Raw genomic sequence first — 20742 nt, 5'->3', positions numbered from 1 at the left:
CATCTAGTATTAAGCTCTATATATTTAGCAAATAAAGCTCAACCCATAATTAGGAAATATTTATATGAATATCCAATGAAGATATTTTTCAATAGCCAAATACACAAATTTTTAAAAAGATTTATTTATTTGAGAGACAGTGAGGAAGCACATTAACAGCAAGGGGGGCTGGGTAGAGAAACTCAAGCAGACTCCCTGCTGAGTGCAAACCCCCCCCCCCATACAGGTCTCAATCCCACAACCCTAAGATCATGACCCAAGCCGAAATCAAGAGTCAGTCACTTAACCAACTGAGCCACCCAGGAGCCCCCAAATAGACTATAATTTTTAAATAATACTTCCTAATCCCAGAAATTTAAGAATACCTGATGGTGCTGGGAATCATCCAAGGTTTTAAAGACCATTGCTACCATTCCGTGTGCTCTCAGGTGCATTCGAAAACTGGGCATGGCACATTTAGTAGCCAAGCTAATAACACTAGGAGAAAATAGACTAGGTTAGGGGGGACTGAAAATAGCTAGTGCATTAGTTTTTTGTTTGTACAATATCAAAACAAGCAAATGGGGAAGGGTGGGGGGTGTCAACCCACTGCCCATATGGATCACAATATAAAACACATGGGCAAACTGAATTATTAAAAATCCGTTGATGCACACTAAGTGATTAGTATAAATATAAATAACACAGGATTGTCTTTGGTGAGTTCCTTACTACTACTACGATTAAAAGCAGAAAGTCTCAGCTACCTTTCATAATGCTTCTGATACATGAAGACTACAGATAATATTTGATTGGATATATTCCAACTGACTGGATAATTCAATCAAATTAAGATAATTCAATCCACTATAGTATGCAAAAGATGATCCAAATCAAAACACGCTTAAATCAAACTTATTTACCACTTGTCTGAAATTTGGGGCTGAAAAAGAACTTAAAAGATTTGTTAGCATAACATCTTTTAAGCATCTGTAAACTGAAGCCTATACTATGCTAATAGGCTACAATCATCCAACTCTCCTTTGTCCATGTAGAATCAAGTCCCTTATAAGAAATCAACCACATTAAAAAAAAAAAAAATCAACCACATTTTAACTTATTTCCTTTGGGTATAAACTATATTCATGATAATAAAATCATGGTAACAAAATGCTCTATTCGGCTGGAAAATTTTAGTAAGATAGAGCATGCATATATTTATCAAATATAAAAGTAAGATCTCACCTAAGGCAACGTGTGTTTAGAGGCTGAGTGCTCTTTAAGCCACTTAACAGGTATTCAATGTCATCAGTGAACTCTTGATTTTCACCAAATTCCACCACATCATTGAAGTGCTTCACATGCTGAACAACAGTATACAACTGCCAAGAAAAAATAAGTCCACTTCTTTTGTAACCATGAACTAGCATATTTAAATCTACGGGCTAGCTGTACTTCACTTAGAAGTATATAAAAGAGTTCATTATATGGCAACTAAAAGAGAAGTTTTAAAAACATCAGTAGTACTACGAAAGGTAAGTTCGTGGATATCTGTTCAAGACATTAAAAGGCTAAATGTTACATACAAAAATCTATCCATGTGCAGTAAAACTGTATATGGCTGCTTACTTCTTTGTCTTCTTTTCTGCATTTCAGTGCAGTAACTATATCTTGGTAGGGCTGAGTAGGTATTGTCACAGTTTTTATCACTTTGGGTGGTGGTGCAGGAGCCTTAAAAACTCCATCATCTTTTTGATTTGGTTCCTTTGAAGACAGCCTCACCTATTAATAAAGGCATTAAATTATTGTTCTAAATAAATATATAAAAATAGTAACAGCTCATCTACCTAGCAAATTTGGCTTAAAAAAAAAAGGTGGGGAGAGGCCTCTGAAAAGCTCATAAAGGCTACTTTAAAATTCTACGCACTACTAGGTAAGACTCACAAAAAGAACCACTCAGGAATTCCATCTGGTCTTTTTTAACCTCACATTTCACACGCGGTTTTATTTGTCTCCAAGACCGTTAGAAGGAATAAATAATCACAATCACACACACACTGATAAAAAGCTAGGAACAGGACAAGAAAATTACAACAGATAGACAAGAGAACTTTTAAAGTAAAGAATCTGTAATTTAGGGTATAAATAAACAGCCATAATAAAAGCCTAGTATATAATTACTAATACAATGTATTAGTAGACAAGAGAACTTTTAAAGTAAAGAATCTGTAATTTAGGGTATAAATAAACAGCCATAATAAAAGCCTAGTATATAATTACTAATACAATGATGATCTTATACTGGTAAATGGAATTTAATATATTCAACTTAAGAACACAGGTAACTGTACATTAGGGTACATTAGGGTATAAATAAACAGCCATAATAAAAGCCTAGTATATAATTACTAATACAATGTATTGTAGACAAGAGAACTTTTAAAGTAAAGAATCTGTAATTTAGGGTATAAATAAACAGCCATAATAAAAGCCTAGTATATAATTACTAATACAATGATGATCTTATACTGGTAAATGGAATTTAATATATTCAACTTAAGAACACAGGTAACTGTACATTATTATCTTTTAGAAAGATCTCTATCCCTAATTTTTTTGTTATAAACAATTCATTCCTTGACAGCTCAAGATGACTGAGGTGTTACCATTAACTGAGAAGTATTAATCTATGGTCCTCCCAGTTACTCTGAAAAAAAAAATAATTTGATAAGAATCTTTTTCAAATGTGTTTTGAACTGAAAGCTATTACTGGAATGCAGGAAAAAGTTCTCCCCTGAAATTAATTACTCAAATTAATTTCAAATTAACCACTCAAAGCTACTCTAAGATCTATGTAGGATATAATTTATAATATAGCTCTTAATAGCTAATACAAACTTCAAATATGAAATGATTTACCCTTAAGACACTAAATACAGTAATTCTGTAAGATGTGGGTCAGGAGTAAAAAGTGATCCAATATTTTTTAAGGCTTTTATCTATAAACTAGTAGCACCAGAATTTCAATAATCCTGTCTACAATCCAATGAATTAAACTGAAGCTTCTCAATTTTAGTGAGGAAGACCAAAATAAACTGTTAAAGTCAAAGATTTTCAAACTGTGAATAAAGATACTAATGGCTTAAACAAAAATGAAATTAAAAAGTACAGTTCACTTACTGTGGCACTCTGAGGTTTTACTACTGGTGGCCCAGGTAGCTCTTCTGAGTCTGGATGGTTCCAATGTCTGGCATTATATACAGCTTTTGTAGGAGACTAAAGAAATGAGAAAAAGATCAACTGTTTCCTTCTTATTTTGCATCCTTATAAAAGTGTCTCCTTTAATAAAATAAAAACCACAAAGAGTAACTGAAATACATAAACATGTATCCTAGACAGAGCAGGATAGACAATACCTGGTTTGTTTTCCCACTGTGCTTCCATGCCTATGGAGTCACTGTGGTATTGTGCCACAAAATCAACAATTAGTGCTGTGCGTAACTATTACCAATCTGTACTTAGTAATCAATACAGTTAATTCAACATATACTTTATTCCTCATACTACTGATTCATGCTGCATATTCTTCCAACAATGGAAATAAGGCAGCTTATGAAAAGTAATAAAGGTCCATATATATTCATTTTTAAGCGAAACTGTTGGGGCCAGATGACGACCATGACTAAGAAGTTTTCTAAGTTTTAAAAAGTAGTTACAGAATATATACAATATATTACATAACACGGGAATCTAAAGCAGTACTATGTAATAACATATATGATTTCTGCAGCAAAATGCATTCATATTCACATGAAGTGGGATAAAGATGTAAATTGTTCCACCTCAGTTCAGATCAGTGTGCTGACAAATCAATTTAATACAATTTTCAGTTTTGGGAGCCTGGGTGGCTCAGTTGGTTAAGCGTCTGCCTTCAGCTCAGGTCATGATCCCAGGGTCCTGGAATGGAGTCCTACGTTGGGCTCCCAGCTCTCCCTCTCCCTCAGCTTCTCCCTCTCCTCCCTGCTCATTCTAATAAATAAACAAAAATATTTTTAAAAAAATAAAAAGGTGTATGGAGAGATGTGACTTAAAAAAATAATTTTCAGTTTTAACACTCTGAATTTCAGAATTGAGAAAAGACCCATGAGCCCCTATAATCAAATCCAAAGAATTAAATTAAATAAAGTATGAAAAGCACAAAAACCCTCATCTTCGGGGCACGTGGGTGGCACAGCGGTTAAGCGTCTGCCTTCGGCTCAGGGCGTGATCCCAGTGTTATGGGATCGAGCCCCACATCAGGCTCCTCCGCTATGAGCCTGCTTCTTCCTCTCCCACTCCCCCTGCTTGTGTTCCCTCTCTCACTGGCTGTCTCTATCTCTGTCAAATAAATAAATAAAATCTTTAAAAAAAAAAAAACAACCCTCATTTTCAAAAGGAGATTGAGACTGAGAACATTTTCCCATCCTTTATAAAAGTCATGTTAAATTCTGTCCTTTAATCTTCAAATAAATCATTTGATCTCCTTAGAGATTTTCTGTTTATAAGAATATAATAAACTTCATACTTTCAGTACTGCATGCAAAAAGTTTAAGAGTACAAGTGGGGAAACATATTTCAAGATAGGCCGAAAGTCAACATCAAAACAGTAACCATCTTCCCTTACTAGCTGCAGTGAACTAACATAACTGGAATTAAACATCAAAGTTATCTTTCTTCAAATATTATCTTTAAAATAACCATGTTGTGACATCAAAATAAGCTCCACAAGAACTGGTTTATTAAAAGATAGTTTAAATGGATTTGCATATTAAATGTTAGAAAAATCTTTTTTTTTTTTTTTAAGATTTTATTTATTCACTCGACAGAGAGAGAGACAGCCAGCGAGAGAGGGAACAGAAGCAGGGGGAGTGGGAGAGGAAGAAGCAGGCTCCCAGGAGCCTGACGTGGGGCTCGATCCCAGAACGCCAGGATCACGCCCTGAACCGAAGGCAGACGCTTAACGACTGAGCCACCCAGGCACCCCAAATGTTAGAAAAATCTTAATACTAAAAGGAATCCAACTGTGAAAGTAGGCACATAAAGTCTCTCACCTGTGTTATGTATATAAACCCATCATTCTTATATAACAGGTTTGCACAAATGAGGTATATTAGACATTGGTAATACCTTATCTAATGAGGTATATTAGACATTGGTAATCTAAAGCAATTTATACACCCAGGCAATCACTTGATCAGGCCTCTTAGGCACAACCACACAGAGCAGACTCAACATAAATTTTAAAACCTAGCTCCCTATTCCTTACTGTTTTTCTCTCAAACATCAGGTATATAATCCATATGCCTGATATCTGATTTAAGCAACTTCTAATACCCAAAGCACACTCATGAGTCCAGAGAGATCAAGGACATTTGGAAAAAACATGCCTCAAAGCTCAAGTGCTCTACTTCTTTCTAAAAAGCATTGATATAGGGGCGCCTGGGTGGCTCAGTCATTAAGCGTCTGCCTTTAGCTCAGGGCGTGATCCGAGGACCCTGGTATGGAGCCCTACATCGGGCTCCCTGCTCCGCTGGGAGCCTGCTTCTTCCTCTCCCACTCCCCCTGCTTATGTTCCTTCTCTTGCTGTCAAATAAATAAATAAAATCTTTAAAAAAATAAATTTAAAAAAAAGCATTGATACAGGGCACCTGCGTGGCTCAGTTGGTAAAGCATCTGCCTTCGGCTCAGGTCATAATCCCAGGGTCCTGGGAATGAGTTCCAGGTAAGGCTCCCTGCTCAGCGGGGAGTCTGCTTCTCCCTCTCCCCCCTTCCCCACTCGTTCTGTCTTGATCTTAAAATAAATTTAAAAAATAAAGAAGCATCGATGGGGGGGGACACACACGCGCGCGCAAACACACACACACACACAAAATCGATGTCCAGTAATAATATTTTGGATAGTAAGTTTATCTGGCTCCACAGGTAACAAAACAGCAGAGCAAGTTAAGGATCTAAATTAAATAGACCCCCTTCCAGTTAACCGTGAGTGGCAATATACCTAACAGTTAACAAAGTAGACTTAGAAACCGTAAGGTCTGTATTAAAATCCAGATAAACAGTGAGCTCTACTACTTGTTACTCAACATTTTACTCATCTGTCAAATGGAGTTAATAATAGTACCTACTACAAAGGGTTGTTGTGAGGATTAAATGAATATGTGTAAAACACTTAGAAGAGTGCCTGAAGGAGTACGTGCTCTACAAGTATTAATTATTATGGGTAATACTACCCATAATAGTTATGTAATGATGCGTAATCTGAGTCTAGCATCTCCATAAGAAAACTGGTGTATGTGGTCTACACATCTAACAGACGACTGCAATAAACAAATGAAATAACTGACATGAAAACACGCTGTAAACAAGTATTATTATTATAAAAATCAGACTGGGATACATTGTTCTAACTCTTCTCAAAAGTCTTTAAACAAAATAATATCACTGATGACTTTAGATGGAAAAATCCTCAAGAAAATAGTAGAAAACTGAATTCAATAGCACACTGAAAGGATTATACACCATGACCAAGTGGGATTTATCACTGGGATGCAAGTATAATTCAATATGAAAATCAACCAATGTGATACATCATATTAACAGACTGGACAAAATTCTGTCCATCATGACAACTGGTGGAGAAAAAGCACTGGACAAAATTCAACACCCTGTCACGATGAAAATACTGAACAAACTGGGAAAACAAGGCAATTACCTAAACATAATATCATATATTAAAAGCCCAGAACTAATATCACACTCAATAGTGAAAAACTGAAAGCTTTTCCTTTAAATCAGTAATAAGGCAATGATGGCCACTCTCACCACTTCTATTTAACATAGTACTAGACATACCAACAAAAGCAATTAGACAAGAATAAGAAATAAAAGATATCTAAGTTGGAAAAGAAGTAAAATTTTATCAGTTCACAGATGACATGACCGTGTATATAGAAAACTCAAAAGAGTCCACCAAAAAAAAAAAACAACCCCATTAGAATAAACATATTCACTAAAGTTGTATGATACAAAAATCAACATACAAAAATCAATTGCATGTCTATACAACTAACAAAGAACAATCCAAAAAGGAAATGAAAAAAATCCCATTTACAATAGCATCAAAAACAAAACAAAAAAGAAACCTTAAGAATAAACTTAGGAAGCAAAAGATTGTACACTGACAAGTACAAAAAACACTGCTGAAAAAAATTAAAGAAGACACAAATAAATGGAAAGACATCTTGTGTTCATGGATTATAAGACTAAATATTGTTAAAATGGCCATATTACCCAATGGGATCTCTAGGTTCAATGCAATTTCTATCAAAATCCCAATGGTATTCTTTACAGAAAAAGGAAAAACCAAACTAAAATTCACATGAAATCACAAAAGACATTGAATTGCCAAAACAATCTTCACAAAAACAAACTAGAGGCCTCACACCTCCTGGTTTCAAAACACATTATAAAGCAACAGTAATCAAAACAGTGAGCCCAGAAATAAATCTACATATATATGGCCGAATGATCTTCACACCAAGGGTGCCAAAACTACTCAATGGGGATCGTGCTGGGAAAACTAGGTATCACATGCAAAAGAATGAAACTGGAAAAGAATTATCTTTACATTATCTTACACCATACACAAAAATCAACTCAAAATGGATTAAAGATTTAAACGTAAGACCTGAAACCGTAAAACTCCTTGAAGAAAACATGGGAGAAAAGTTACATTAACAGCAGTCTCGGCAATGACTTCTTGCACATGACACCAAAAGCACAAGCAATAAATGCATACACAGACAAGCAGGACATCAAACTAAAAAGTTTCTTTCTGCCCGGCAGAGGAAATAAGAGTAAAAAGGCAACCTACAAATATGGGAGAAATATTTGCAAACCATATATTTAATAAGGGGTCACTATCCAAAGTATATAAGGAACACCTACAATTCAATAGCAAAACAAAACAAAAAATGATTAAGAAATAGGCAAAGGACTTGAATAGAAATTTCTCCAAAGACAACACACAAAGAGCCACAGATATATGAAAAGATGCCTGACATCACTAATCATAAGTGAAATGTAAGTCAAGTGGCCCCTGGGTGGGTCAGTAGGTTAAGCGTCTTTCAGCGCAGGTCATGATCCCAGAGTCCTGGGATCAGCTCCACGTTGAGCGCCCTGTTCAGCAGGGAGTCTGCTTCTCCCTCTCTCTCTGACTCTCCCTCCCTGCTTGTGATCTCTCTACTGAATAAATAAAAAATCTTAAAGAAAAAAAAAAGTGATGGGGTGCTTGGGTGGCTCATTAGGTTAAGCATCTGCCTTCGGCTCAGGTCATGATCCTAGGGTCCTGGAATGGAGTCCCACATTGGGCTCTCTGCTCAGCAGGGAGCCTGCTTCTCCCTCTGCCTGCTGCTCCTCCTGCTTGTGCTCTATCAAATAAATAAAATCTTTAAAAAAAAAAAAAGTGAAACGTAAGTCAAAATCATAATGAGATATCACTTCACACCCATTAGAATGGCCACTATCAAAAAGAAGAGAAAATAACAAGTGTTGGCAAGGGCACAGAAAAATGGGAACTCATGTTACACTGCTGGTAGGAATTTAAATGGTGCAGCCACTACAGAAAACAGTACAGAGGTTCCTCAAAAAAGAACTATCCTATGACCCCAGCAGTTCTACTTCTAGGTATTTATCCAAAAAAAAAAAAAAAAGAAGAAGAAAGAAGGAAAGAAAAGAAAAAAGAAAAGAAAGAAATCAGGATTCTGAAGAAATATTTGCACTCTCATGCTCACTGCACCATTATTCACAATAGGCAAGAGGTGGAAACAACCTAACTATCAAAAGATGAATGGTTAAGCACTTGGCTGGCTCTGTTAGTAAAGCATGTGACTCTTGATCTCAGGACTCTAACTTCAAGCCCCACACTGGGTGCAGAGATTATTTAAAAAAAAAAAAAAAAAAACACCAAAAAAAACCCACAAAAAAAGGGCACCTGGCTCAGTGGGTTAAACGTCTGACTTCAGCTCAGGTCATGATCTCAGGGTCCTGAGATCAAGGCCCTTATCCGGCTCCTTGCTCAACACAGAGTCTACTTTTCCCTCTGCACCCCCACACCCAGCTTGTACCTGCACTCTCTCTCAAATAAATCTTTTTTAAAAAAACATTAAAAAAGATGAATAAAGAAAATATGACATATCCATACAATAGGCTATTATTCTGCCATAAAATAGAAGGAAATCCTATCATATGCTACAACATGGATAGACCTTCAGGATGTCATGCTAAATGAAGTAAACTAGTCACAGGACTAATACAGCATGATTCCACTTATAGGAGAAACTCATCAAAACAGAAAGCAGGGTAGTTGCCAGGGGTTTGGGGGAAGGGGTAATTAGGGAGATGCTGATATTCAATGCATATAAAAAAATCATACAAAAGGAAAAAGTTCTAGAGATTGGTTGTACTGTACTGTACACTTAGAAGTTTCCTAAGAGGGAGATTCCATGTTTTGTTTTTTTACAATAAATTCTTTTTCATAAAGCCCTTAAAGCCTAACAGTATACAGAATAACTGAATAATTTATGTTAAAAGGACATATTCAATGAACTTTGTTTACTCTGTTGAACAAAGCAATTTACTAATACTGTTATTTTCAAAGTTTTAATGTTTTACCATTTTAATGCTTATCTAAAAGAAAGTGGATCCAATTAGAACTTTTCCTTAACTATTACTTCAAAGTTCTACATGGTTAATACAGGGTTTATTATAAGGAGGGGGAAGAGATGAAGATACATCCTACCATCTAAAAACTAAAATGAAAAATAACAACTGGATATGGTATATGCACAGATACACAAGGGGCAGGGGTGGTAAGAAGGACGACAACGATGGACTCTTGAGCTCTTTATGGCATTTCAAATTCCATATGCACCTAAGTGAACTGTGTATGAAGACTACACAAAAATACTGTGTCATATGCTAAGGTCACTTAGTGAAAGTGACTGTGTACAGTATCTGCAAAGACACCATATAGTAATCAACTTTTCATGGAAGACGAAAATCATCCTTATCATTCAGCAATCTAGCTAAGTTTTAACCAGGTCAATTAGGCTTACCTTTAATCGTGTTAATTTTATTCTGGTTTAAAAAGGAGACATACCACATTAACCAAATTCCTTAATTTTTCTTGGTGTTAAAATATTTGTGGATTCTGTTTGCTCTAACCTAATCTAATCTAACGAAAAGAGTATTTACAACAAAATAAGAAAGCTCCTTAACAATAACATTCTAAAGATTTGGAATTATTTTAGCATATTTCAGTTCTAGTAATCTTAAGCATATTATTCTCCTCTATTCAATTCTCCAGGGTATGACAAACAAGAAAAATCCCAAGTACAACACTCTATTACAGCTAAGGGAAAAAAACATGCCAGTAACAGACATATGGAGCACTTATCCATAAGAGAGAATCCAGTTTCTATGAGAACAATGAATAAAAATTGGGTTTTTACAATTTTAATGCCAAGACCATGCTTAACAGACTGGCTTATGAATCACAATTATAAAACAGGGGAAAGAAGAATTCCTTCACCAAAAGCTAAGAAGAAATGACAATATTATGCTATCTTTCACTGAGCTGGCTCCTAAAAGGGGGAAAAAAAACTGGAAAACTGCTTTTAAGTCATCTGAATTTTTTTAACAGTAAGAAATGTATTTCTGAGTTTTAAAGAAGACTATGTACTAAATGAGGATGAACATAGTAAGCTGATTAGAATTCATCTAGCCACACAAGGATATCCTGAGAGCAGAATAGCACTCTTACCAGTAATTCAATCAGCATGCTCTACAACTAAATGAGTTCTGAAAGAAACTACATTAGTGTGGCTACATTGAGACACAGTTTATTGTAGTGATGACAATGAGACCTGTAACATTTTCTGTTAGGCTCATGGAGTAGAGTGGAAGTTACAAGACTTGTCGGTATTAGAAACAATTAAGGAATTATACTTTTAGATCATTTGCCAAAACAGCAATCAGTGTACTTGTACAATTTGACTTCTACGGCCCTAAAGAAATTGGATACCAAAGATTACAGGTGGAGAATTCTTGAAGTATGTCCATATTCAAGTAGAGATCAAAGAAGCCCAACCAAAAGAACTCTGGTCTGACAGTAACAACTGGACTGAACTAAAGTTCTTTTTAAAAGGGCTATTTTGAAGATTATGATTCTAACTTTGGAGGAACTATGGTGATTAGCAGTGGAAGGAATCACATGTAAAATTCCTTAAATAAAAATTTATTGACTTAAGAAAAATGTTACAGAGTTTTTAAAAAGATGCAGGTAGTAGCAGCAGAGGGGGTTTGAGGGAGAAAGTTTTACCAAGATTAGGATAACTTTTAGCTCTTTAGAACTTTCTTTTAAGCATAATTATATAATCTCAAATTGTCCCACCCTATGACAAAAAAACCCTTAAATAAAGTTTCATAATTTGTTAAATATTCAAATTATTAATATTTAAGGGGAAAATGCAGACATCTCTAAACTAAAATCAAGAATGTACTTCCAAGAACAGGACATTGAGAACAGGTTAATACAGAATAGGTTAATACAGAGCACTACACAGAGAATGTAATCCACAGGTACAAGACAGAAAGCTGAAAATCTTTTCTGCGTGCTTTAAACTCCACAAATAAACCTTTTAAAGAAATGGGATGCTATTTTTCTGAAAAAACTGTTAATTCCTACCTACGTGAAGAACAATGCATATTACCATTCTGTTTATGAGTATAACTTCAAAAGTATAATTGGTAGCAACGATTTTATAGAAGCAGGCCATTGTCACATCAGAATTTAAAATAACATAATCTGAGCATAAACTGTAAAATATCCAGATAATAAAGCATAAATTCAATACATGGCACTTTATGAAAATACAACTCCGCCTACACAATTCAACTATTAAAAATACTAGAATATAAATGCAACTAATGAATTGTTGAACACTAAATCAAAAACTAATGATGTACTAAATGCTGGCTATTTGAACATAAAAAAATAAATAAAATACTAAAATGAACCACATGAAAATATCAGCTAAAACAGGCAACGGGTTTTACAACTAAAAATGCCTGGACCAGCTGAAAAGAGAAGCTATAAATATCTTGAGATACCTGTGGCTAGAGAATATTCATTCTCCCCTTCTTTTTCTTTAAGAATATGTAGCTGGATACATGCTTGTCCTGACTTTCTAACATCTCTTGCTGCTTGTGTGGGCACATGACTGTCCTTGTCAATGATGTGTGAAGAGAAGCACAGTACACCTTGTGGGTCCTGGCCTTCTAGATGGGTCGCTACCTCATCTTCCCATTCCTTCTATACTCTTTAATAGTGTAGAGACGATAGAACACTACCACAGAGGAAACTGGACTCTGACAACATAGCAACTTGAAATCAGTCCAGAGATAAACAGACAAGGACTGGTAAGCCTGAGAAAAAGAAGCTACCTATTTAAAAACTTATCTGGGATTTCTTTTACATTAGCTAAGCCAAATCCTAAAACAACAACGTGTGAATAATCTGCAACTGAAATTAGGACCAAATAATTACAGAGATGTGAATATACAAAATTTTCCCAACACTGTATATTTACATACAGTACACATATGTAACTGCAATTTAAGGGATGTACACAACATGTAAGAGAATGGAGGAAGAAAGAAACTAAGGAAAAAATACAATCTAAACCCAATTTTTCAAAAAAAATTACAAATATATATATTATGAGGATAAACCCATAGAGTGATTTCCAAGGGTTATCACTAAATTTAAAAAAAGCAAAGTAAAAAAAGCACATTAGATGCTACCTTTTATTTAAGAAGGAACAAAAATAAGAAAATCTGTGCTTATTTTCAAAAAGTAAATATGGGCACCCAGCTGCCTCAGTCAACAGAGCATGCAACTCTTGATCTTAGGGTTGTGAGTTCAAGCCCCTCAATGGTTGTGGAGCCTACTTTTAAAAAATACATATATACAGGGACGCCTGTGTGGCTCAGTCAGTTAAGTGTCTGCCTTCGGCTCAGGTCATGATCCCAGGACCCTCGGATCAAGTCCCACATCGGGTTCCTTGCAGGAAACCTACTCCTCCCCTGTATCTGCTGCTCCCGCTGCTTGTGCTCGCATTCTCACACTCTCTCTCTCTGACAAATGAATAAATTCTTTAAAAAAAAAAAAAAAACACAACAACACACACACATACATACATACATAAAATAAAAAGGAAACACAGGAAGGATAAAGCAGAAAACAATGAAGTTGGTTCCCTACAAGGGATGGGTGATAGGCTGGAATATATTTCAATGAAGTGACTCTTCACTGAACTTTATGTATATTTGTGACTTCTGGAAGCATATTAATGTTGTAAATACACAAAAAACAAATCAGTAAGAATGGAAGGGAAAAAAATCTAAACTGAAAGCAAGCCAGAACAAATAAACCTATTTGTAATTCAAATGGTTAGCAAACACTGAAGAAAAGACAGAAAGACAGACTAAGAGGCAGGCAGACAGAAACAATCCAAGCAACTTACGAACACAGTAATTCATGTGATAACCTCAGTGGGTAGCAGCATAGGGTGGAGCAAGTACAGGATTGCAAAAACAAAAAAATAAACGAAATCCTGAACATATTAGATTTATTATAATAGAATGGACAAAGCAATTCTCTATTTTAGGTGTATTATAGGTTTGAGTAAATGTGTTGATGTTGCTGGAAGTCAAGGTTAAGAGAGAAGGCAAGAAAGAATCCTGTAGAGATAGTTTAGCATTAGAGATAGTGGGAACTCGTGATTTCTAGAACAGGTATGTGCATATGCAGAAACCTATATGTGTATGTGATTTATGTACATATACATGCATGTTTCCTACTGCCATCTGCTAAAAGGGCCAAGAAGCAATGAGCACATCTAGTACCCAGATCTTGGTCTCTAAATACCATACCCCACCGAGAATGGGACTCATCAGAGAATAGGCCTGATTCCAGGGCTAGAGCAGAAGTACAAGATGAACCTGGAACACTGTGTTCTGCCAGAAAATAAGGAAGTACTCACAGAATACGACATGTGATAGGTACAAGAGAGCCAGCATTAAGAGGCCAAATCAGGACAAATTAACTCCAAAATAAGTAATAAATTATGAACCATTAAAAAAGAGAGGGGGGACACCTAGGTGGCTCAGTCGGTTAAGCATCTGACTCTTCATTTTGGTGCAGGTCATGATCTCAGGGTTGTGGGATCAAGTCCTGCATTGGGCTCTACGCTCAGCACAGAGTCTACCTGAGATTCTCTCCTCCCTCTGCCCCTCCCCCCACTCGTGCACACTCTCTAATAAATAAATAAAATCTTTAAAAGAGAGAGAGAGAGATTCACCAGTCCACACTGATAAAAGAAAAATGGGGAGGAGGGTGGGCTCATGCCTATAGCAGTGTTGAGAACTGGTGAACATGGAGGGAGTAGGAGAGAAAGAAAATGATTATTTTGCAACCAGCACAGTAAACACTGGATCATGAAAGAATCATCATGTACACTAAATCTAAGAGTATAGTCTAATGAAAAATAGGGTATTTGAATAGTTTTAAAGTATCTCTTCAAAGACTGCTTTTTAGTTGCAAGGGGAAAAAACAGTTATTATACAGCAGCGGAAGAGACAACCCCTTGACTGGATGATCATAATGAACATCCGCCAGATGTGATGCACTGCAAAGAATACATCATCACTTATGTCGTATCCGGCCCTAGAATGAGTAACTTAAATCCAATCTAGAGAAACTTGAGACTAAACCAAAATGAGGTGCTTTTTTTAAGGGTTATGAAGGATGTCAATGTTATAAAAGACAAAGATTATGGAAATATTCCAGGTTAGAGGAGACTAAAGAGATACAACAGCTAAATAAAATACCCCACCCTAGACTAGATCCTCTATCCGAAAAGGAGAAAATGCTACAAAGGACCTTACTGTGTAAGTGACAAACTGAACAACAGATTAGGTAAAAATATTGGAACCATGTTAAATTTACTGCAGTTTGATTACCACAGATGGGGACCATTATGACTAGGAAATACACACTGGTTTTAAGGGTAAAAGCCTATGATATATGTAACTTACCTTTAAATTCTGAGGAAAAAAAATTAAGTACGCATGTATATGGGTACACACACACACTCACGAAGAGAAAGAACAAATGAAAAAACAAATGTTAAAATAATCAGGATAAGGAGTGTTCTTTGTAGTATTTTATTTTTGCAACTCATCTGTAATTTTGGAAATATTTCCAAATAAAAACTATTTTTAAAAATTTAAGTTCTTGGAGCGCCTGGGTGGCTCAGTCAGTTGGGTGTCTGCCTTTGGCTCAGGTCATGATCCCAGAGTCCTAGTATCGAGCCCCGAGTATGGCTCCCTGTTCAGCGGGGAGTCTGCTTCTCCCTCTGACCCTACCCCCTCTCGTCCTTTCTCTCTCTCACACTCACTCTCTCAAATAAAAATCTTTAAAAAATAAATGAAAATAAAAATTTAAGTTCTCTTAGAAAACTTATAAAATAGAAAAGGTAAAAATCTTTTATTACTCTATCAGTTAATCTTTTAATTTCCATGAAACAACTATATCAAATGCAGACAAGATTAAAGAAAGTAAGAAACCAGGACGCCTGGGTGGCTCAGTTGGTTAAGTGTCTGCCTTCGGCTCAGGTCATGAACTCAGGGTCCCTGCTCAGTAGGGGGAGTCTGCTTCTCCCTTTCTCTCTACCCCTCCCCCTGCTCGTGCTCTCTCTCTCCCCCAAATAAAATCAGAAGGAATGAAGGAAGGGAGGGAGAGAGGGAGGGGAGGGCCAAAGAATAAAAGATGAATATAATCCTAGTACTGGCAATCTTTCAAGTGGGAAGTGTTAAGAACACTCTTTATTTGTAAGCTGAAATTAAATATTGCTAAATAACCTATTAATAAAAAAATTTTAAGATTATTATTACTTTTTTTTCTCTTTTTTTTTAGTAATTTCTATACCACCCAACGTGGGGCTCAAATTCATGACTCTGTATCACATCGATCTGTATCTCAGGTTTCTAGTCCAAGGGATACAGTAAATTTCACACTACCATCTTGATGACTGGATCCCAGGATGGTCAGTGAATCCCCAGACACAGAACAAAGGTAATCGTGGGTAAAAGAACCTGACAAAAAAATAAACTGCTTCATGAGAATGAGTTAACTGCTAAAGAAGGATACTGTGAAGGAACATCTGCTCTTAGGTAGGAGGTGGGACTACTTGTCCTTTAAAATCTCTTCAATTGTAAGATTCTGTTTTTAAGTTGACAACCCATATAAATTCATTTTATGAAACAAAAAAATGAGTTTATAAAACTATAAAGTTAGATTAACTTTAAAACTGCAGCTTTATGTAATCTTAATAAATACTACTAATATATTACCATGATTTACACTGATAATCAAATTTTAATTCAATTATCCAGAAGCCCACTACCCAGTGTCATACTGGATGACAGAAAGGAAGAAAAATAAAGTCCAGAATGTTCCTTTAAGAGTCAGACAAAAGACAGTGCCAGATAGGCCCAACACTAAACTACAGGAAAATGATAAAAATGAAGATAAAAGTATTTGAGAATTGAAACAGAGATTGACAAATATGGTTCGTTTCATCAGTGACCCAGCAGTCTTAACTAGCAAAATAAGATGGCCAAAATCCCAGGTAAGATATAACCCTCCAAGCACTGAAGGTTAGTTAAGATGATTACACAAATAATGCCATAAGAAAAAGAGCAGAAAGGCAGCAGCTGAATGGAAAGCTAGAAATCAAAACAAAAAGCAGGGAAGGCAAAAGAAATGATTTAAATATATCATCATATATATGATAACTACAAATAACAGAATTCAGGGACCTATACCTAGCTTTCAAAAATAGGATGGCATTTTTTACTCTTCATTTTAAAAAAGATTTTATTTATTTGAGAGAGAGATTGAGAGAATGAGTGGGAGGGACAGAGGGAGAAGCAGACTCCGTGTAGAGCAGGGAGCCCGATGTGGGACTCGATCCCAGAACCCTGGGATCATGACCCAAACCAAAGGCAGATGCTTAACTGACTGAGCCACCCAGGCACCCGAGGATGGCATTTTTTTAAAAAGGCATCAAAATTAAAAAAAAAAAAAAAAAAAGCATCAAAATTGCCAAATAACCAATAAAACCATATACAGAAATAAGCACTTAAATACAGATATGTTCCAACCAAATCCCTCAAACTCTATCTTTAATTTTCTCCCTAGAAAGTTAACAACTCTTCTGACTAATCATTTCAACTACATTAAAAAAAAAAAGATTTTATTTATTTGAGCGAGAGCGAGAGAGAAAGTACAAGGGGAGGAGGAAGGAGAGGGACAAGCAGACTCCATGCTGAGCGTAGAGCCCAAAATGGGGCTCAATCTCACGAGACCCCTGAGATCATGACCTGAGCCGAAATCAAGAGTCAGGATGCTTAACCGGCTGAGCCACCCAAGGGCCCTCAACTACATTCTTACCAGAAGTTTTCCTCACCCTTCTCATCTTTCTGCCACGTGTTCCCCTAGCCAACGCTCAATCCTGTTATGAACAACCCTTTTCTATAACCCTGGTTAGGTGCTGGGGAAGATTATCAAAGTAGCATGCTTTAAAAAGTTAGTGTTTTCTAACATGGAGAGGTGGGGGGAGGCAAGAGGGACCTCTTGGTTAGTTGCACTTAAACTGAGGGGATGGCCTGTGTGGCCAGGAAATTGGTTATATACATGAGGATTGAAAAAAAACATAAATATGTTGAGGATAATAGAAACCAGATCTCTCACTGTCAGCAAAGTGAAAATGGGGAAAGGCTACAATAAAACATGGTGTTGAACTTGAATTAGAGGTATCATTGTGAATTCATAGTTCTAAATATAGATACAAAATAAGCGTGTGTGTGTGAGAGAGACAAATGCATATATTTACATGCTTCCTAGCTCTGTGAACTCAAAGAAGGCCTAGAAGCAATGACAATGCAGAAGAAATGACCATACCTAATCACCAGACCTTCTTTTTTTTTTTTTTTTTTAAGATTTTATTTATTTATTTGACAGAGATAGAGACAGCCAGTGAGAGAGGGAACACAAGCAGGGGGAGTGGGAGAGGAAGAAGCAGGCTCATAGCGGAGGAGCCTGATATGGGACTTGATCCCAGAACGCCGGGATCACGCCCTGAGCTGAAGGCAGACGCTTAACCGCTGTGCCACCCAGGCGCCCCCAGACCTTCTTTGTTTTTAAATTTTTTAAAGTTTTATTGATTCAAGTCATCTCTATGCCCAACATGTGGCTCAAACTCAGGACCCTAGGATCAAGACCTGAGCTGCGATTAGGAGTCGGAAGCCTAACCGACTGAGCCACCCAGGCACCCCCACCAGACCTTTATTTCTAAATACCATTTTCCACTAAAAGAAAACAGGGGTCCTTAGATAAATAGTTGATTCCAGGGCTGGGAAGGTGTATGATGAGTACTGAACATATCAGTCTATCGTTAAGAAAAGAAATGTAAGAATTGGATACATCAAAAGGCAATTTGAAGAAACGTCCAAATGTCAAATCTAAGAAAATCTGGGCATCAACAGAACAATATTATCATTTAAATAACAGTAACAAATGATTGAATAAAACAAGAATCCATGTTCCTACTGACATAAAGAAATGAATATATAAATATATAAATACAGTCTTACATACATGGAAGTGAGAAAAAGACCTAGCTTAAAGTAGGCCAACTGCTAATAACTATAGAAGGAATGATATAATTAGGAAAAAACATTCAACAATCATCAGAGTAAAAAACTGATTTGGGCAAGAATGAATGCTAAAACTAGTGGGTAAAACTTTAATGAGGAGAGCTAAGGAACCTAACAGACACCAAGGGATCAGTTAACATCAATAGTAACGATACAAAGTGACAACTGTGTGCCACCTAGTATGATGCACTGAGAACACAGCATCTCTTCTGTGGTATTTCCACCAAATACATATAACCTAAATCACAACACATATTGAGGGACAACTACAAATAACAGTAGATCCTAACTCTTCAAAGATGTCAAAGCCATGGAAAGACCAGGAAAGACACAGATGTTCCAGACTGAAGAAGAGTAGAGACTTGTCACAACTAAACACAACATGTGATTCTGGACCGCATCATGGCTCTTTGGGAGGGAGGAGGGTATTATGCCATAAAGCCATTATTGAGGCACTTGGTAAAATCTGAATGGCATCTGTGGCCTAGACTGTATTATTTATCAATGTCAAACCAAATTCCTGGTTTTGATGGGAATGCTGCATCTATAGAGCAGTACTCTTGTGTTTAGAATAAGAGATTTAAGAGTAATGGGCATCGAGTCTACAACTGATTTTCAAGACACATACACACACACACACACACACACACACACACACACACACACACACCCCAATGGGAGGGAGGTCCACTTTGACCCCCACAAGGCATTTGACAACATCTGCAGACGTTTTTGGTTAAAGCAACTGATGGTGGGTTTGGGGCGGGGGGGCAGCAGGTTCTACCAGCATCTAATGGGTAGAGGCCACATGTGTTGCTAAATATCCTCCAATTTACTAGGACCAACCCCACAACAAAAATTTATTCAGTCCAAAATATCTACGGTATTAGGGCTAAGAAAGCCCGACAGGTAGGGAGGGAAACTCTTGCCACCACAAGCCATGGGCTACCTCTCCGCTAGGAAATGAGGTCATTAGTGTCTTTAAATCTAATCAGATTACAGAAGACCCAGACACTCCCACTGACCTATCAGCTACATGAGGGTGTTTCTATTATAATGGAGAACTGGAACAACTGCTGAGAACACTTCCTACACCCACCTACTTACCCCCCCTTCTTTTTTCTCTGGAGATTTGGGGGTAACCTACATAAAAATGCCTTTGAGAATTGAGCTCACCTATTTTTTTTTGCACAGATAACACAAATCCTAATTTCTTATATATAAAACATCTATCATTTCCATTATATTAATTTATACATACCACTTCAATGCTTAAAATTTTGATATATTTCCTCTATTCCTTTACACTCATCAAAACTCAATAGATAACATTTCTCTTTTTCTGTTTCTCAATGGCCTTCTCCTTTTTAACAACTCTGAAGTAGTCTTTTAGTGTCTTGAAGGCAAATGGATGACCTATTTCCTATGAGCTATTTTATACTGCTTAACTTCTTGTTGCTCTCTTCCTGAAGTAGGCTTCTAAATTCTTTACCTAGATATTTTTGTAAGGGTACATACCTTCCATGGGATCTAAAGCATTTTTCATTATTTTTATTAAAGTACATTAACACTTGGATTAAAGTTTCATTTTTGAAAATTACTGACCCACCTAAATAGTACTAATATACGTAAAGAAATTCTGACATAATCTCACTTAAAATAAAAAGGGTTTTGGCAAATATTTCAGAAGGGGTTAAAAAGGAATTTAAAACACTTACTGAAGTTCAACCTCTTCAGGAAATAAAATGTTATTTAGGACTATTGTTTTAAGGCAGGACTTTACCCACGTTACATTTTTCAAATAAGTTCACTTTCATAGATATTTTGGTTTTGTAAATTAGCAATCGTTTTCTTAACTTTTCTAAGATATTATCCATCAAC

The 20742-nt window shown here is 36.3% G+C and overlaps 1 protein-coding gene across 2 annotated transcripts in view; it reads right to left on the bottom strand.

Annotated features, from left to right (window-relative positions):
• Nucleotides 1–20742, bottom strand: part of WAPL (WAPL cohesin release factor) — a 79158-nt gene that overhangs the window by 24541 nt on the left and 33875 nt on the right. For both annotated transcript variants that reach the window (XM_045783695.2, XM_045783696.2), the window contains exons 5-8: nt 3160–3255; nt 1609–1761; nt 1225–1361; nt 366–477 (exon numbers count right to left, since the gene is read on the bottom strand). In XM_045783695.2, coding sequence (XP_045639651.1) covers nt 366–477; nt 1225–1361; nt 1609–1761; nt 3160–3255 — 498 coding nt within the window. The remainder of the gene's footprint in view (nt 1–365; nt 478–1224; nt 1362–1608; nt 1762–3159; nt 3256–20742) is intronic.

Source organism: Ursus americanus, chromosome 6 (genome assembly GCF_024610735.1).
Source record: "Ursus americanus isolate L20-20 chromosome 6, mUrsAme1.1.p, whole genome shotgun sequence".
Classification (NCBI taxonomy): Eukaryota; Metazoa; Chordata; class Mammalia; order Carnivora; family Ursidae; genus Ursus; species Ursus americanus.
The sequence above is the reverse complement of the archived record's forward strand: the minus strand, read 5'-3'. Positions and strand labels throughout refer to the sequence as shown.